The 15,106-nt window shown below is 46.1% G+C and overlaps 1 protein-coding gene across 1 annotated transcript in view; it reads left to right on the forward strand.

The window, feature by feature from the left end:
* B3GAT1 (beta-1,3-glucuronyltransferase 1) overlaps positions 1-13,208 on the forward strand; it is a 37,701-nt gene extending 24,493 nt beyond the window's left edge. Inside the window, exons 4-7 of the mRNA XM_009890785.1 lie at positions 825-1,333; positions 4,100-4,396; positions 10,945-11,062; positions 12,322-13,208. Of these exons, the coding sequence (XP_009889087.1) occupies positions 825-1,333; positions 4,100-4,396; positions 10,945-11,031 (893 nt within the window). The 3' untranslated portion in view covers positions 11,032-11,062; positions 12,322-13,208. The remainder of the gene's footprint in view (positions 1-824; positions 1,334-4,099; positions 4,397-10,944; positions 11,063-12,321) is intronic.
* The last annotated feature ends 1,898 nt before the right edge of the window (positions 13,209-15,106 follow it).

Consider the following 15,106-nt stretch of genomic DNA (forward strand, 5'->3'; position numbering starts at 1 on the left):
TGCCTGCTGGTCTACGGTGGTACGAAAGTGTGAAAGTCGCACCCTGGAAAAGTGACAAGTGCATAAACATTTTTTGTCCCTTGAGCTGATCGTGAACAAGTCTCTCTTTGCAAGGATTTTATATGTTTGGATCAGTGTATCCTATATATCTGCTGTTCATTGTTCACATCCACACTACTGGATGGGCTGTTATTTTCAGAGATTGGTAGGGTCTTTTTGAGGTGAGATTAGTCAGAGACAGGTGAAAGTCTCTGCAGGAAAAAAACCCTACAATTACAGGCTTTAATTTCTGCTCTCCATTTCTGGATTTGAAGTGTGTCTTTCCCCCCTTGGGGGATCTTCACTGGCTTGGTATTTTCCACCAGTTAGTTCCCTACCTCCCAATCCGGGTGCTCCAGTGCCTGAGTGCAGAGCCAGAATTCCTGTCCCACTGAGCATGGTGTCCAGAGCACTGGAGCTCTTCAGGAATGACGCTATGTTGCTATTTTCTTGGTCTAGATCTAATTGCAGTACAAGCCTGTTTCTTCTGAGTGCTTTGTGAAGTTGCTTATTCTGAACGCTCAGCTGAAGCACTGTCCTGGGCTCTCAGGCCTTGTTTGGTGCTGATTTTCTAACAGCAGTAACTTCTTTTCTCATGTGTGTTTGTCCCTGATTCTTTTATTTATTTGTGTACTTAGTTATTAAAGCCTCCATCCAAGCTTTTTTCCTTTCCTCTGAAACCATGAGGGTGACCTGCTATTAGCAAGCAGCCTGCTGGCTCAGTTGGGGGGTGTTGGAGGACTGAGTCCATGCGGCTTTTTCTTCTCTCTCATACCCTCGCTCAGATGATGGTGGTGACTCCCGGCGTGATCTCACTGCAGGCTTGGACTCCAAGGAATACTGCTTGTCGGACCGGGACATTGTGGAGGTGGTGAGGACAGAATATGTTTATACCCGCCCACCCCCGTGGTCAGACACCCTTCCCACCATCCACGTCATTACACCCACCTACAGCCGGCCTGTACAGAAGGCAGAGCTGACGCGCCTGGCCAACACCCTCCTGCACGTGCCAAACCTGCACTGGATCCTGGTGGAGGACTCACAGCGGCGCACACCTCTCATCACCCGGCTGCTGCGGGACACGGGGCTTAACTACACCCACCTCAATGTGGAGACACCCCGTAACTACAAGCTGCGGGGAGACATGAGGGATCCCCGCATCCCCCGGGGCACAATGCAGAGGAACCTTGCCCTGAGATGGCTGAGAGAGACCTTTAACAAAAATAACAGCCAGCCTGGGATTGTTTACTTTGCCGATGATGATAACACCTACAGCCTGGAGCTCTTTGAGGAGGTAAGACCCTGCTGGGGGGCCCCACACTGGCAGAACACAACAGATTAGCACGTGGGGTGTTAAAGATGCTGTGTACTGAGCTGAGGAGAGGCTGCGTACATCCTCTGCTGAGCTGTGGATCGGTCTTGTCTGTATAGTGTTTCCACTGCAGCTGTCCTGAAGTTTTCTCTGGGGCTTGGTTACTGTGCTGCAAAGTGTGTGTTTCCCAGTGTCAAAGGCATCCTGTGTGAAGTAACGGGAACCCCAGTTTATCCTGCGGCATGTGATCAGGAGGCAGATAGGTTTTGCCATAACGGAAGCTAATGAGGAGCTGTCTTTCCCTGTGTGAAGCCTTGTTAGGGTTGTAACATTGCCTGCTGTCCAACGTGCCTGTGCAGAAGCACATGCTTAGCAAAAGAAACCTCGGCCATCCTCCCTCCATGCACCACCCTGGAGGAGATTTCCAGCTGGTTCCTGATCTGATGTTGTCCACTTTTCTTCTCCAGCACCCCTATGTATTGCACTTGGCTGTTTGTTAATTCATGTTTGTTCTTGTTTGAGGAGCCCCTGGGGTTTCTATTCCTTGCTTGCTGTTTGCGTTTGTTTGCTCTCATCCCAGAATGTCTACTGGTTAAATTCTGTAGCTGTCAAAACTCTGGCACCTGCTCTGCACAGATCCCCAGTCGAGGCAGCAGTGCCCTTTCAGAGTTACGCCTGAATGGTGTCAGCGCAGTCACAGCACTTGCAGGACATCTTGTTTGCAGGTGCTCTGTGTGGTTGTCTCTGGCTTGCTGCACATGCGAAGAGCATGTGTTTGTCAGTGCTTGCTTCTCCTCTCAGAAAAGTGGAGCCTTCACACACTGCCTTGGAGAGGGCTGTCTCTCTGCCAGGAGACATGTGCAGCACTCCGCTCTGGAGCTCTTCCTCTCGCAGCATCAGGGGATGGATGGTCTCTCAGGCTGTTTTAAGTAGGCGATGGGTCTGAGATCTCAGCCTGGAAGCTCCAGGAATGGTGATGGCAGGCTGAATTTCAGCATAGAATCCTAGAATCATAGAATTTTCTAGGTTGGAGGGGACCTTTAGGATCATCTAGTTCAGCCATCAACCTAACACTGCCAACACCACCACTAAAACACATCTCGAAGCACCACATCTGCCTGTCAGCATGTGCCGACAATCTTGTTGGGCTCGAGTAGGGGAAGGTTTCCATGTGCTTTCCCACCTTTGCTGTTTGTTTAGAGCCCCACTCCTACTGGGGCTCTAAATGAACTCCTGAGCCTTCCCCTGTCTGCAGGTTTGCAATGGTCTTACAGTGCCAGGTACACTGTACCTCACCTGGCTTCCAGCTCAGAAATTACTTGTTCCCTTGCTCTCCTGAGGCTGAGCTCTTGCAGCAAGGGACAGGAGACAAGGATTGCTTCCTTCCCCACCAGTTGCCGATTTTCACACCAGGGATCTCCTATTTATTTGCTCCATACATCCCCCTTTTCCTTTCCCTGATGGCTTTCACTTTAGCTTGGATAGCCACAGGAATATACACACTTTTAAAGCTGAAAGGAAATTCAAACTGAATGTCTTCCTTCCACAGTCCCCTTTGAGGCTGGCTCTGGCAGCACCTTGAGACAGACACCGCACATTAATAAAGCAGAAAGGGTTCCTTCGTTCACTCATGTGCTTTTCTCACAGAGGTTTCTCCTCTCTGATATGCAGCTGCAGTTAAGGTCACACGGAGCCAATGAAATGTGCTGTGAAATGCCGAAGACACACACTATTGTTCCCTGTGGACAGGGGCTGCCGTTAGTATGTGTATAATGCAGAAGGGCGAGTGCCAGAGCTCTTCTGGTCTCCTTTGCAGTAATTAGCAGTGATGAGATTAGCTCTGGGAGATCCCTGATCTAAGATACTGGGCTGAGAGCAGAACGCAAGTCTGAGCCTGCCAGCAGAGCAGGACAGGACGCTGGTGGGTGAGTGGGCAGACTGGCATTCAAAGCATCTGCCTTGGCAAGTGCAAGCATCAGAAGTGTCCTATCTATTTCTATCTATTTCTGTTGACTCTACAGGGAGTAGAGGCATCCAGCATTGTTCTGCTGGGTAGCAGGAGCAGCTACAAAGCACTGTCCTACATGCTGGAACTTTCTGGAGAGCCTGCACTTCTCGGCTGTCCCTGAAGTTGAGGGCTACAGCTGCAGCCCCTCACTCTACAGATGCTTTTACTGTGGATTTTAGGCTGAGATTGCAGCTTAAACTCTTTAGCTTTCAGGGGAAGCACCTTTCTTCCTAGATATGCCATTCCTGCATTTCCAGGTGGCCTTGGACAAGGTGCTTCCCTCCTCTGTGTCCTGATTTCCCCAGCTATGCAGAGGACTGAAGCCCCACAGCTCTAAAGACCTTTAGACAAAAAAACCACTCTTAAATCTCAGTTATGTTTATTATTGACAGCTTTGTTTTTAGTGCTGAACTCATGCTTGGTTCCGCGGCTCTCCATTACTATTGCTATTGTTAGTTACCACTTCCCAAAGCACTTTGCTCCTCCAGCTCCAGGATGTGCATCCTTGTACAGGTGAGTAATGTGCTCTGTGGCTTGGTCCAAGCCACAGAGGGTGCCTGGGAACGTAACCCAGGCTCTTAGCTCTAAGGTTTGTGCTGAAGCTCAGGGACGTTTGTCTTCTGCAGGACAGTGAGCAAGGGGAAGTTGTTCTGCTGGGTTGCTGGTCTGTGTGTTGGAAGTCACGTGCAGCCGATCCTTCTATGTGCACTCACTGTACCCTTCTCTTTCCTTGCCTCCAGATGCGCAGCACCAGAAAGGTGTCAGTGTGGCCGGTAGCCTTTGTCGGTGGCTTGCGCTATGAGTCACCCAAAGTGAACGCTGCAGGGAAGGTCTATGGCTGGAAAACTGTGTTCGACCCCCATCGCCCCTTTGCTATAGACATGGCGGGGTTTGCTGTGAACCTCAGACTGATTCTCCAGCGATCTCAGGCTTACTTCAAACTGCGAGGAGTGAAGGGAGGCTACCAAGAGAGCAGCCTGCTCCGGGAACTAGTGACCTTGAATGACCTTGAGCCAAAAGCTGCCAATTGCACTAAGGTATGGTCTCTCCTTCATACATGGGTTGTAAGGATCCAGAGGTAGGAGAAAGCCCTTTCAGCCCCATCATTCAGTCACTTGTCCTCTGTGTTTGAAGAGAGCACACCCCCATTGCAAGGGAGCTGGGAACAGACGATTGTGTGTTAAAAAGTGTGGAGGGCAGTTATCTTTTTTGGTTGCAGGCTGCTGGTGGTTGCCATCGGCCTTCTCTTCCCTGTAACTTCTCCTCTTTCTTATATTACCTCTAGAAAATATCGTTATTATTTTCAAGACGGGCTTTGCTAATTCCCTGGAGCAGGGAATTCCACAGGTAAAATGTATGTCGGTTGCTTTACGTGAATTCCTGAGGGAAGCTTTTTAGTAGTGGTACTGCTGTGATAAGCCAGCACCCCGTGAGATTGGGCCCTCTGGAGCCTATCTGGACTGTACAAGCCACGGTGTTTCCTGGTTGCAGGAAAAGACTGTTCACACAATCGCTGCCTTATTGTGAAGTTGCCGTCTCCCTCTTGACATTTATGTAATATCGCTGTAGCTGTACACAGTAACCTGGATCTTTCTGTGTCAGAGATAATGTAGAAATGTTTTAATGCTTGGGATATTGCTCTGAGTTCTAGGAGGTTTCCAGGAAACTTCATTTTGGGGGAATTTTACTGCTTTCAAATGACTGCTAATTATTTGACTGGAGCCTAGGAGCCAACAGGTCATGGAGCAGGACCCCTATGTGCTAAATTACATAGAAACTCAGAACACAGTGATGGTTCTTGCCCTAAAGACTTCCCAGTTTAAGATGAGAGACAACAGATGGATATCTATCTGGAATGACAGGGGAGCATGCGAGATACAATGAGACAATGATGGTTAGTGTGACAGGCATCAATCATAGCACATCAGCAACGGAGGTGCTGTCAAGTGCTTTTGAAAGCTTTGTGAGTGGGTCCACTGAGCACCGCAGGTGTGGAGGGGGTCCCTCTGAGATCACAGACCACTGTGTAGCGTTCTCATGCCTTTGTAGTAGGCACCAGCCAGTCTGATTTAGGGAGTCTACTGCTTAATTATCCCAGGAGGATTATTCTTTTTTTTTTTGCAAATAAGCTGTTACTGCCAACAGACCCCGTGTTGGATCCAGGTCTCCATCCCTTTTTGGTATAGGAAAAAAAAATTGAATAATACTCTTTGTCTCTGCTTTCCATCTGCACTGCTTCACAGCCCCCGGAAAAAACAGGGATCTCAATGTTCATCAGTGCTGAGGCAAGGAGTCCTGGAATAAGGAAGAGGAGCTGAGGGGGAGGAGCAACTTCATTTATTATCTGATACCTGCTGTGCCTCATTTTTTAAATCTACATGTCTGTGCTTATGGCTGTCCAGCACTGGGATAAATAACACAGATGGTCTCCCAAGGGTGGGAAAAGAGATTGGATTAAAATTAGATCTCTGTTCTTGGGCACTGTGTGCCCTACGAGCTAACAAGAAAGCACTGGCTGGAAATAAGTGTGTTTCCAATGGACCAAGGGAGATGCACAGGTTGCTTTTAGTCTGATTAGGGGTGTTTACTCCATGGCCAGTTATGCAATCTTTGGTATATTGTCCTGCTGTAAATAACTATTGGAAAGATGTCGTGTTAAAAGGCTGGGGATAGGAAATGACAGTTATGGAGGAAGGAGAGGAAGGAAAGGATTGTTTCCAGGCAGGAGGGAAAAAATGATGCTGTCAGACAGGCTGCCGTGTCAGTGCTGTCACACAAGAGCTGCAGGTCAGGGATGGCAAGGAAGCAGGAATTGCTGGGCTGGATTTGAAGCAGACTGCGTTTCTTTTTTGGCTAGGCTGTGGGGATCTTACAAGAGTCCTTGTTGTGAACCAAATGCTGTCTGCTCCTGGCAAACTCTGAGCGCAGCTTTGCAGGTTGAGCTTTGCCTTTCTGCTTTTAGCTGATGCCAGCAGCCTCCATTTCCCAGTTGCTGTTTTGCTCACCCATTTGACGAGGAGGAGAGTCCAGACAAGCGGCAGAGAAGGGCAAAAGTAGGCTATGGGCTGGGGTCCTCTTGCCCCGAGATCAAAGCACAGACTTCTTTCTCGTTGTGCTAGTGTACACAATGCAGCTGATATGGTTTGCTTCCATTAATCATAACCATACTCCTCCTTTGCAGTGAGATTTACATTAAAAATTATGATGTGCTCAGATACAGTCGTTAAGGAGGGATCAGAGAAGTATGTAAGATAAGCATAGACATCTGTTCTCCAAAAATCCTCCCTTTCTTGTGTGCAGTGCTGGTATTTGTAATATTTATCAGAATTCAGCCCACAAATGCACACTCCTGCAAAAAGCTTAAGCTTTGGCCAAAGACATATATCCTGCTTATTTTCTTTGATTTGTGAACTGCCCAAAATGAAGGAAAAAATTAAGGAAGTCAGTATTAATTGATGAGGAGAAAAGAGAGAGTTCCCCCTCCTTATCAGGAGGGAAGGGTTGGTTTATACTGGAGTTGTAAGGAATCAAGGCTTTGCAAGCGTGCTGTGATTTCTGTGTGCTGCTACTTCTGCATTTTCCCCTGCACAGCCCCAAAGCAAACTACACTCTCTTCAATCCATTGACACAGGATAGAGGTCTGAGATTCTGTGTTCCCATAAGGTTGATGTAACTGGGATGTATTCTGCTCCCCATTTTCTATTCACACCTGAGGAAACAAGCTGCAGTTCAGTCAACCGTGGAGCCCTTGAAGGAGAGAGGCTTTGAGTGGCCCCAGCTATTAAAAAAACCTCAGCATGGGCTGGCACAAGAGGACAGACCACAAAATACAAGGTCATTGGAAATGAGGCATCTCTTGTTCGAGCTGCTCCTGGAGCTGCTTGTTTCTCTAGGGAGATAGGCGTAGGTATGTTTCTTTGGGTGAGGCAGGCTTTTGTGCTCTAGGGTGGTCTCAGTAGCAATTCACCAGGATTGAAGTGGCAGCTAAAAGTAGTCATTCCTCCTCTCTCCTTATCTCTTGGCTGAGTCAGATTGAGATTAAATCTGCGGGTTAGCAGCTCGGTGTTTAGGTGGATTTTGTGAAAGAGAATCAGCTGGCAGCTGATGTCTGTCTCTGAGGCTTAGATGCGGGGTGCGTGTGGGCACTGTTAAATGCCACAGTCAGTGTAACTGGTTGCTATCAGATACAGGCTAGAGAACAGGGAGCAAAGAGATCTCCCCCAGCAGTACCTGAACCACACACCAACACTGTGGCTGGGGGGGGTCTTGGAACCGACTCTGGGAGGGGAATAACTCTTTGCGCCTGTGGAGGGGACCAAGCCTTTGGGCCCAGCAGCAGCAAGGAAATTGTGTAGCAAAAGGGGACCGGAACTGGCTGCTTTGTGATGTCACAGATCTAAACCAGCTAAAACTGGCTCAGAAGGGGCAGGAGAGAGGAAAAATGTCAGCCTAAGGCAAGAAGACTTGAAAAGGAGTACTTCACTTCCTCCTGATTTTATCCTGTGATGCTGCATACGGCAGGGAGGGGAATCAGCTTCAGGAGCTCCTTGTTTTCTTTGCCTTTCAGGGGCTGAACAGCAGGGTATGGATGGAGAGGATCTGTCCTCTTTTGGGTTAGATTGTTCCTGAGACTGGGCTCCTCTTTTCATGTGGGTTTGTGACAAGTGATTTCACTAGTGGTTTGCAGTTCAGTATCCTGGCTGCTACGTGACAGCACTTGGTTGGTTAGGCTTCACACACACACACCAGTGAAGACACCAGTCTCGATTTTTACAACAGACGTGCAGAACTTGGAGGGTTCTTTTGGCCTGGTCTTGTCCCGTTTAGTCACCAGAACTGCTGTGCCAATGCCACCCCCTGTACCACAGCTGAAAGCCATAATTTATATCAGAGTAGTTTGGGTTTTGCGGCACCCTTTGCCTGCACTGCTTCATGATGGACCTTCAGATCCGTGCTGCAGCTGCAATAGCTCAGACCAAACTGCTGTGACCCTTTCTTCATTTGTGGTCTTATAAATTTTGCCTATAATACCCATCACAAAGCACAAATCTTCAGGTTGGTATAATTGAACAGTTGAAGATTATTATTTGAGCTCTGGCTGTTAGAAGACAATGAAGAACTCTGCTGTGGAGAGGAATCTTTGTAATCTCTTAGATCTGTTTTGAGTCCTGTGATTCTGAATGGCAAGGCTGTAAATGACTGGACGTGTTTTGCAGTAGTAGAGATTTTTAAAGGAGGCTCCCTCAGGTGACCTATATGAAACCACTGTTTAGGGGAAGTCAGATACTTGGTTCCCCTCATTGTTTATCCCTTGCAAGCTGTACTTTTTGCACAAGCCAAAGCTTCCCTGAACACACACATTGCTTGTGGGGAAAAAAACCAAGCAATTGGCTGAGGGGAAAAGCAGGTGTTTTGTACTAAATGGTGATCTTTCTCCCACATTAAAGAACACAGCATGAAAAATGGTAGAAGCTGCTGTATCAAGTTGCAGACTCTGAAAATCGGTCCATTTTAGTTAAATTAATCTAACTGTCTATTTTGGCAATTGGCTTTAACAATGCAAAAGTGGAATCCAGTTTAAAGAAAAGCTACTAATGTGTAGTTGTGGTCTGTTTATGGAGTGTGTGGTTAGAGCGTTTGAGTCCCATTCCTGACAGAGTGCAGCCCTTGGCCATCAGCAGGGTTGAGTGTTTATGTGTCAGAAGTGGAAAGAGCTCTTACCTGCTCCCGCTGGGAAGGAGAATTGGCTACAAGATTTTTCTAGCACCTGGACTGCATTAAGCTTTATACATTCTGCTCGTTGAATGAGGAGCCCATAACTGATGCTTGCATAGCACTGAGAGCTACTTGCACAGACCTGTTTGGTTTTGCTTTTTCAAAGGAAAGTAACTCAGTAATTGCATCAGCGTTGCTGCAGTGGGTGAGCAGGACTATAATAAAGGCTAACTTCGATAAGCGGGCTCTGAAGTGGTTGTGGGGGAGCGATGAAATGGTTTTTTGGACCCACTCCAGACAGCAGTTGGTTTCTACTGCCTTAGTATTAGCAGGCGAGATTTAAGCCCCGCACAGGAGGTGGCTGCTTACATCAGAGACAAATTTGGTCAAACAGCATCTTGGGAAGGTGAGGGTGCTCCCATTTAACCAGAAGGGTTTGAAAAATGCTTTGTTCATCCTTTAGAAACAGAACATGCCCTCATTTTTCAGAAAAAGCAGGGACTGGGTATGAAATGGTTTGCAGATACTTGGATTAAATGTGCAGAGTATTGTCATAGCAACAAGAGGGAAACCCCTGCAAGGTAGGAAATATCAATGCAAACAGGTGAAGGGAAGCAGGAAACTAGCTCTGAGGGGATAAAGCTGCTGCCAGCAATACAGGTTCTAGGAGCAAAGCTATAATTGAGTCTAGGGAGAGGAGAGTATTTTAAACAGCTTCCAGAACTGTCTGTGCCAGCAGTATAGCACAGCTAGTTGAAATTGTTTACCTATAATACTATACCCCCTCCTCCAAAAATGTTAGACCACCTCTTCAATTTATATTTTTTCCAGTTCTCCTCCTCAGATGTTGATCTATATTAAAATTTGCTGTTAAGACTGAGGGAAGCTTTTAGTAGAAGCTTCAGTTCTGTTTTAAGCAAGTTGGAACGGGGCTTTAAAGTGATACACGACGTATTGTACCTGGTACAGAATAGTGGGTGGCTGCATGGGACAAGCATTTCAAAGGAAATGCGTGTAGGGCTTTTGAGGTGATATGGTAGATTAATGCTTGCTGGGTTATGAAAGGGCTGTGTACAGCCCAGAGCACGTGGGAGGACGGGAGTGTTCTGTAACTAGCTCCTGCATCTTGCAGCTCTGAGACAGCAGAGGTTGCGACAGAGAACTGGAGCAGCAGTAAGTACTTCTTGGATTGCGCATCACTCTTGTATCTTTTAAGGGTCTTGAATGAATTTAAAAGTGAAAAAGAAGTGATGATGAGGTTAGGGAGCAGACTGATGTCTTCCCTCCAATAACAGATTTTCAGAGATGCACTGAAAAATTCATTTTAATATTTCACACATCCAAAGGCAATGGTGGTGATTGGAGCAGTTGGTGGTACTCGGTATAACTGCCTCTTCCCTCTGATGCACGAGTCACGATGTGACCTGAAGTGGCAAGAATTTGCATTTCCACTCCGAGCCTAGCAAGTAACTCCACACTGGCCAAGGATGTAGCAACATGATAACCAAGAACCAGAATAAGGAGCTTGGCCTATGGGGAAACATGCATGTGATTCTCCGGTTATGAAGGAACTGCCTTACATCATTGAAAAGGTTGATGAGCCTTTCAAGGAAGATGGTTGATAACTACATGGAAGGAGGAGGTTAATGTCCCAAGACAGTACACTGTAAAACGGGTGAGTTCTGTGCAGTGTGCATTTCGGATAGCGGTAGGCCTGCCTAAATGAAGTTTTATGCAAACCTCCTTTCAGCTGTGAATGCACCATTAGGCTCCAGGGTAGATGGTTAAATTGCACTATTGATTTAATGTGCAAGAATATTTGTTAGTGCAGTGAAGAGATGCAGCTAATGACTTCTGTTGGCTTCTTCAGATTTTAGTCTGGCATACGAGGACAGAAAAGCCTGTGCTGGTGAATGAGGGGAAGAAAGGATTCACAGATCCCAACGTGGAAATCTGACTGTGCATGGCTGAACGGAGACCAACATCAGGTAAGAGCTCATATTTTTGAACTGTAATGAGAAGCAACAGTAAAAAAGGAAAATACTAGACAATAACAGGAAAAAGCCAAGAGCTCTTTTAAACGTGCTTTTTATTTCCATTTTTGACATCTCTGACCTTGCCTTACTGCAAAACTTCTAGAGACCATTAGTTAATCTCTTGTTTTTATCTTTAAGACAAACTGCTAACGGGGACATACCTGGTAAGAGATTGGGAGGAAGAAGAGAAATCCAGGAAATGAGAGTTTAGGCAGAAGTTATGTTGTTAAAAAACTAAACCCTTGTCTAAACAAGAAGGTTGCCTTATTAACTGTACTAATATAGCTAAAGCACCAGCGTGAAGGATGTGGATTCATCCACCTGCAAATACCTGAATAAAACTAAGGCAATACCAGTGAAAGCATTTTTAAGTCAGGCAGAAGCTTTCACTGAGGGAAGAGTTTAGTTTATATCCACATCAAAGCCACACAAAGTCAGTGACAAGTAAGGGAGGGTGCGGATTAAACCCCAGATGAGGTATTTGTTTACCTAAGGTGAGCACGTAGTGTCTTCTTCCATGGAAAGGAGGAAAGAACATGCACATTTGTGGCTGACTTTCTGCTCATTTGTTTGTGCCCTGGCTTCTCACCTGTAATTACCTGAGCATCCTGGCATGCTTAGTTTTCTGTATCTCCAGAGTGCACCCTGCAGTTGGTTTGCTGGATTGAAGGGTGGGCTATTAGCTTGTATCTGCATCCAGACTATGTTGCCACTCTTCATTATTATGGGGAAAAAAAAAATAAATGCACAAGTCCCTTTAACTGGAGTGTAGAACCAGGCCTGGAGGGGAGAGGAGGTTGCTGCTTGTTCTCTTTTCCTCTTGAATACAGAGAAGTAAGAGCAGCAAAGGAAAGGGGTAGATTTGCTCAGCAGTGGTATATTTTTAACAGTAATGAGCTCTCTTATAGCACATTCCTTCGGGCTAACTGGATGGAGCCCTGCCTGCTGCAGTGGCCTGCCTTTGCCGCCCTTTGGCAGGACAGCAGAGGAAAGCCTGCACTGCATATTATCTGCGCTATATATAGCGGTTTTGCAGAGAGGCCATAGCTCTTCAGCGCTGTCACAACTGCTTTTCACCAACACCCAGTTGCCTAGCAGCAGTACTCACGGATCTGCAATCTGAGATGGGTTTTGGGATAGTTCCAAGGGGTGGCAGCTAACTGCAGCGAGGCAGAAGGGTAATATACATGCTGGTTGTGTCTCTGTTGCAGAAATTTCTTCATGCACAGCCTGCAAGGTTCCTCTCCGCAGCATACAACCAGCCAGACATGCAGTAGCCAGGACTTCTGCTGACTTCCAAGAGTTTTAGTGTACTGAAAACAAGCAACTGCATACATAAACTACCCGGATTCCCCTGCCCTTCCTCCTGGACTCTGAGCAGAACCAGATGCTCTGGAGGTGGAGAAAAAGCACAGAAAATACAGGACTGACATCAACTTCAGTACAAGACCAGCTGTCTCGCGAGATGCTCGGTTTGGGAGAAGTGCATGCAGGGCACGATGCACTGAAGACACGGCTCAGCTGGAATGGTAGTCTAGACTGAGGGGGCTGTTCTAGAGGACCTGAAAGCAAGGGTGAGAATGCCCACAGGAGAGTTGGCCCCTGATGACTTGTTTTTCCTGAGACACACGTACCTTGTGGCTATGTGTGCAACAGCCTAAGCAGCTCTCTGTTCATGGAGGGGACAGCTGCCTTCTGAGATGGCACCTTAACCCTTAATTTTAAACCTACTTTAATCAGTGTTTATTACGCTGCACAAGACAGGAAGATTTTGGGGGAGGGTGAAAAGCAAGGCAGGTTAGAACAAAATCATTAAGTATCTCTTCTCTTGGTATTCCCTCTCCTTTCCCTTCATTAGTTTCATGGTTTGGAGGGCAACCTGACATACCTCTATGTTCCTGGAGTTATGTTTACAGCATGTGGTTCTCTATCATCCATGCTACAATAACTGGAAGTGGGTTTTAATGAGATTGTTGTGGCCATACACCATAATACTTCATCCAGACTCAGATCTTGGTTCTGTTCAGCTCTAATTTGGTTCACATGAGTGTTAGGTGTTGGATTCTCTGAAGGGTGCTTCTACATAAAGCCAAATTTCCTCTCTTAAAAAATAAAGTTAATGGCTTAAAACTAGGGATTGAATGATAAAAGCTGATTTTAGTGCATTTACCATTCTACTGGAATGTATCCTTCAGCCCTAGCCCCTTTTTCAGGGCCATGCCATACTACTGCAGAGCTACTGGTGTGAAAAGCCACGCTGGCGCAGTTCAAGAGTTAACTTCTGTTGGATAGAGCAGCACCCTTGTAAAGGGAATCCTGTGCTTAGTGTTCTGTTTCTTCAGCAGCTTGAGGTAGGGTGAAAAACTATCTATGTAGAACATTAGTCACCTCTTCCCTGTTCAGTAACATCAAAGGACCCGAGATAGCATTGATGAAAGGGTGTTCTCTGGTGAAGCTGTATTTTGCTTCTCAGTGAGAGACGCAGGACTGAGCAATGCAGAAGAGGAACCTGGGTGCTGCTACCTTGGTTCACGCTGTAGTTGAGATTGACAAACTCGCTGAGGAAGAAATTGACTTACAACATACCCCTTCTCCCCTCCTCCAGCCCCTTTAAAAAAAACCAAAACTCAACTCCCCCTTCATAGTTGTCCAACCTTTGATCAACCCCCACTGTCCCAATTCTTCAAAAAAGGTCTGAAGCACAATTTTACCTTTGAATTGAGGGAAAAATATAATCCTGGAAATAGACTTGGTTATTTTTAGCCCTAACACATAGAACTATTAAAATGCTATAGATTTGATTGTTAGCTTCACAGTGCAGAAGTCTCCCCTTGGACTAATGACATTGTGTATTTCCTAATATTTAAAAAAAAAAAAGAATTTTTTTGTAAGTTATTTTCTCCCACTGTATATCAAAACCATTGGGGAAAAGTTGCATTCCTTACTTCCCAGTCACAGAAGCCTTGCTACGTAGCCTTTACAAAAATGTTCCTTTAGATGCATTGGCTGAAGCGCCACTTGGATAGAAAGCATTTGACGCTACTGGCCGCTGACTGCTCTATGGGAGCATTGCTATCTTGTATTAAAACAGTAGCTCTCTGCACTCAAGCAGATTTATTCTGTTATTGTACTAACCTTCCAAGTTCACTTCAGTCTGCAAACCCTACAGTGGAAATAGACATTTTTAAAGGACTACAAAGTTTTCATACCGTTTAAATAGTTTCCAACTGATGTCCTCTCCTAGCTGCATGTTTGGTTTCACTAATCTCAATTCCAGTCCCTGCTGGGTTGCAAACTTCCCTCCTTGGAAGGAAATAACTTTCAGAAAAATGCAAAGGATCGAGTCCCGAACACAACCCTACATATATGCTCCACTCTCCTCAAAGTTGGTCACATGAACTTGGGCTCTTCCAACTTGCACAGAGGTTACCGTGGTCCTCAGGAGTAGTGATACGTATGTTCAGTAAGACCAGCTCTGGCCAGGATGGAGTGTATTACAGCTGCACTGTCTGTTCTCAGTTTTAAACAAACTGTATTTAAGTTCAATAAAGTTATGGTTTCTAAGAGCCAGAATACCCCGCAACTCCATTATCAGAGACAGTGCACGTGTTTGGTGTTTCTCTCATAGCGTGAATCCTCTGGTTACTGGAACAGAAAGCAGGGACTGAGCAACTTCTCGGAGATTCTGAACAGATTCACAGCTTGAATTTGATCTCTTCCTCTGCCTAAAAAGATAGCAGCTCCTCAGTGACTGCAGAGCTGGAGAGTTAAAAAAACATGTCGTGTTTTCCTAAATCGTGTGTTTCTGTTTTGAGGGACAAAAAGAAAAAAGAAAACAGGACCCGAGATCCCAGAACTTCACAGCAGGTTGAACTAGAAAGTACAGATGTAATATCCTGTTTGCAACTATATATGCAACCCCTTTACTTCTTCCCAAACCAAAATCTGATCCCTGCTCATTTTACAAGGGGGAATTTAATCTTTAGGTGCTTCACA

This window comes from Charadrius vociferus, unplaced genomic scaffold, assembly GCF_000708025.1.
Source record: "Charadrius vociferus isolate BGI_N301 unplaced genomic scaffold, ASM70802v2 scaffold858, whole genome shotgun sequence".
In the NCBI taxonomy this organism is placed as follows: domain Eukaryota; kingdom Metazoa; phylum Chordata; class Aves; order Charadriiformes; family Charadriidae; genus Charadrius; species Charadrius vociferus.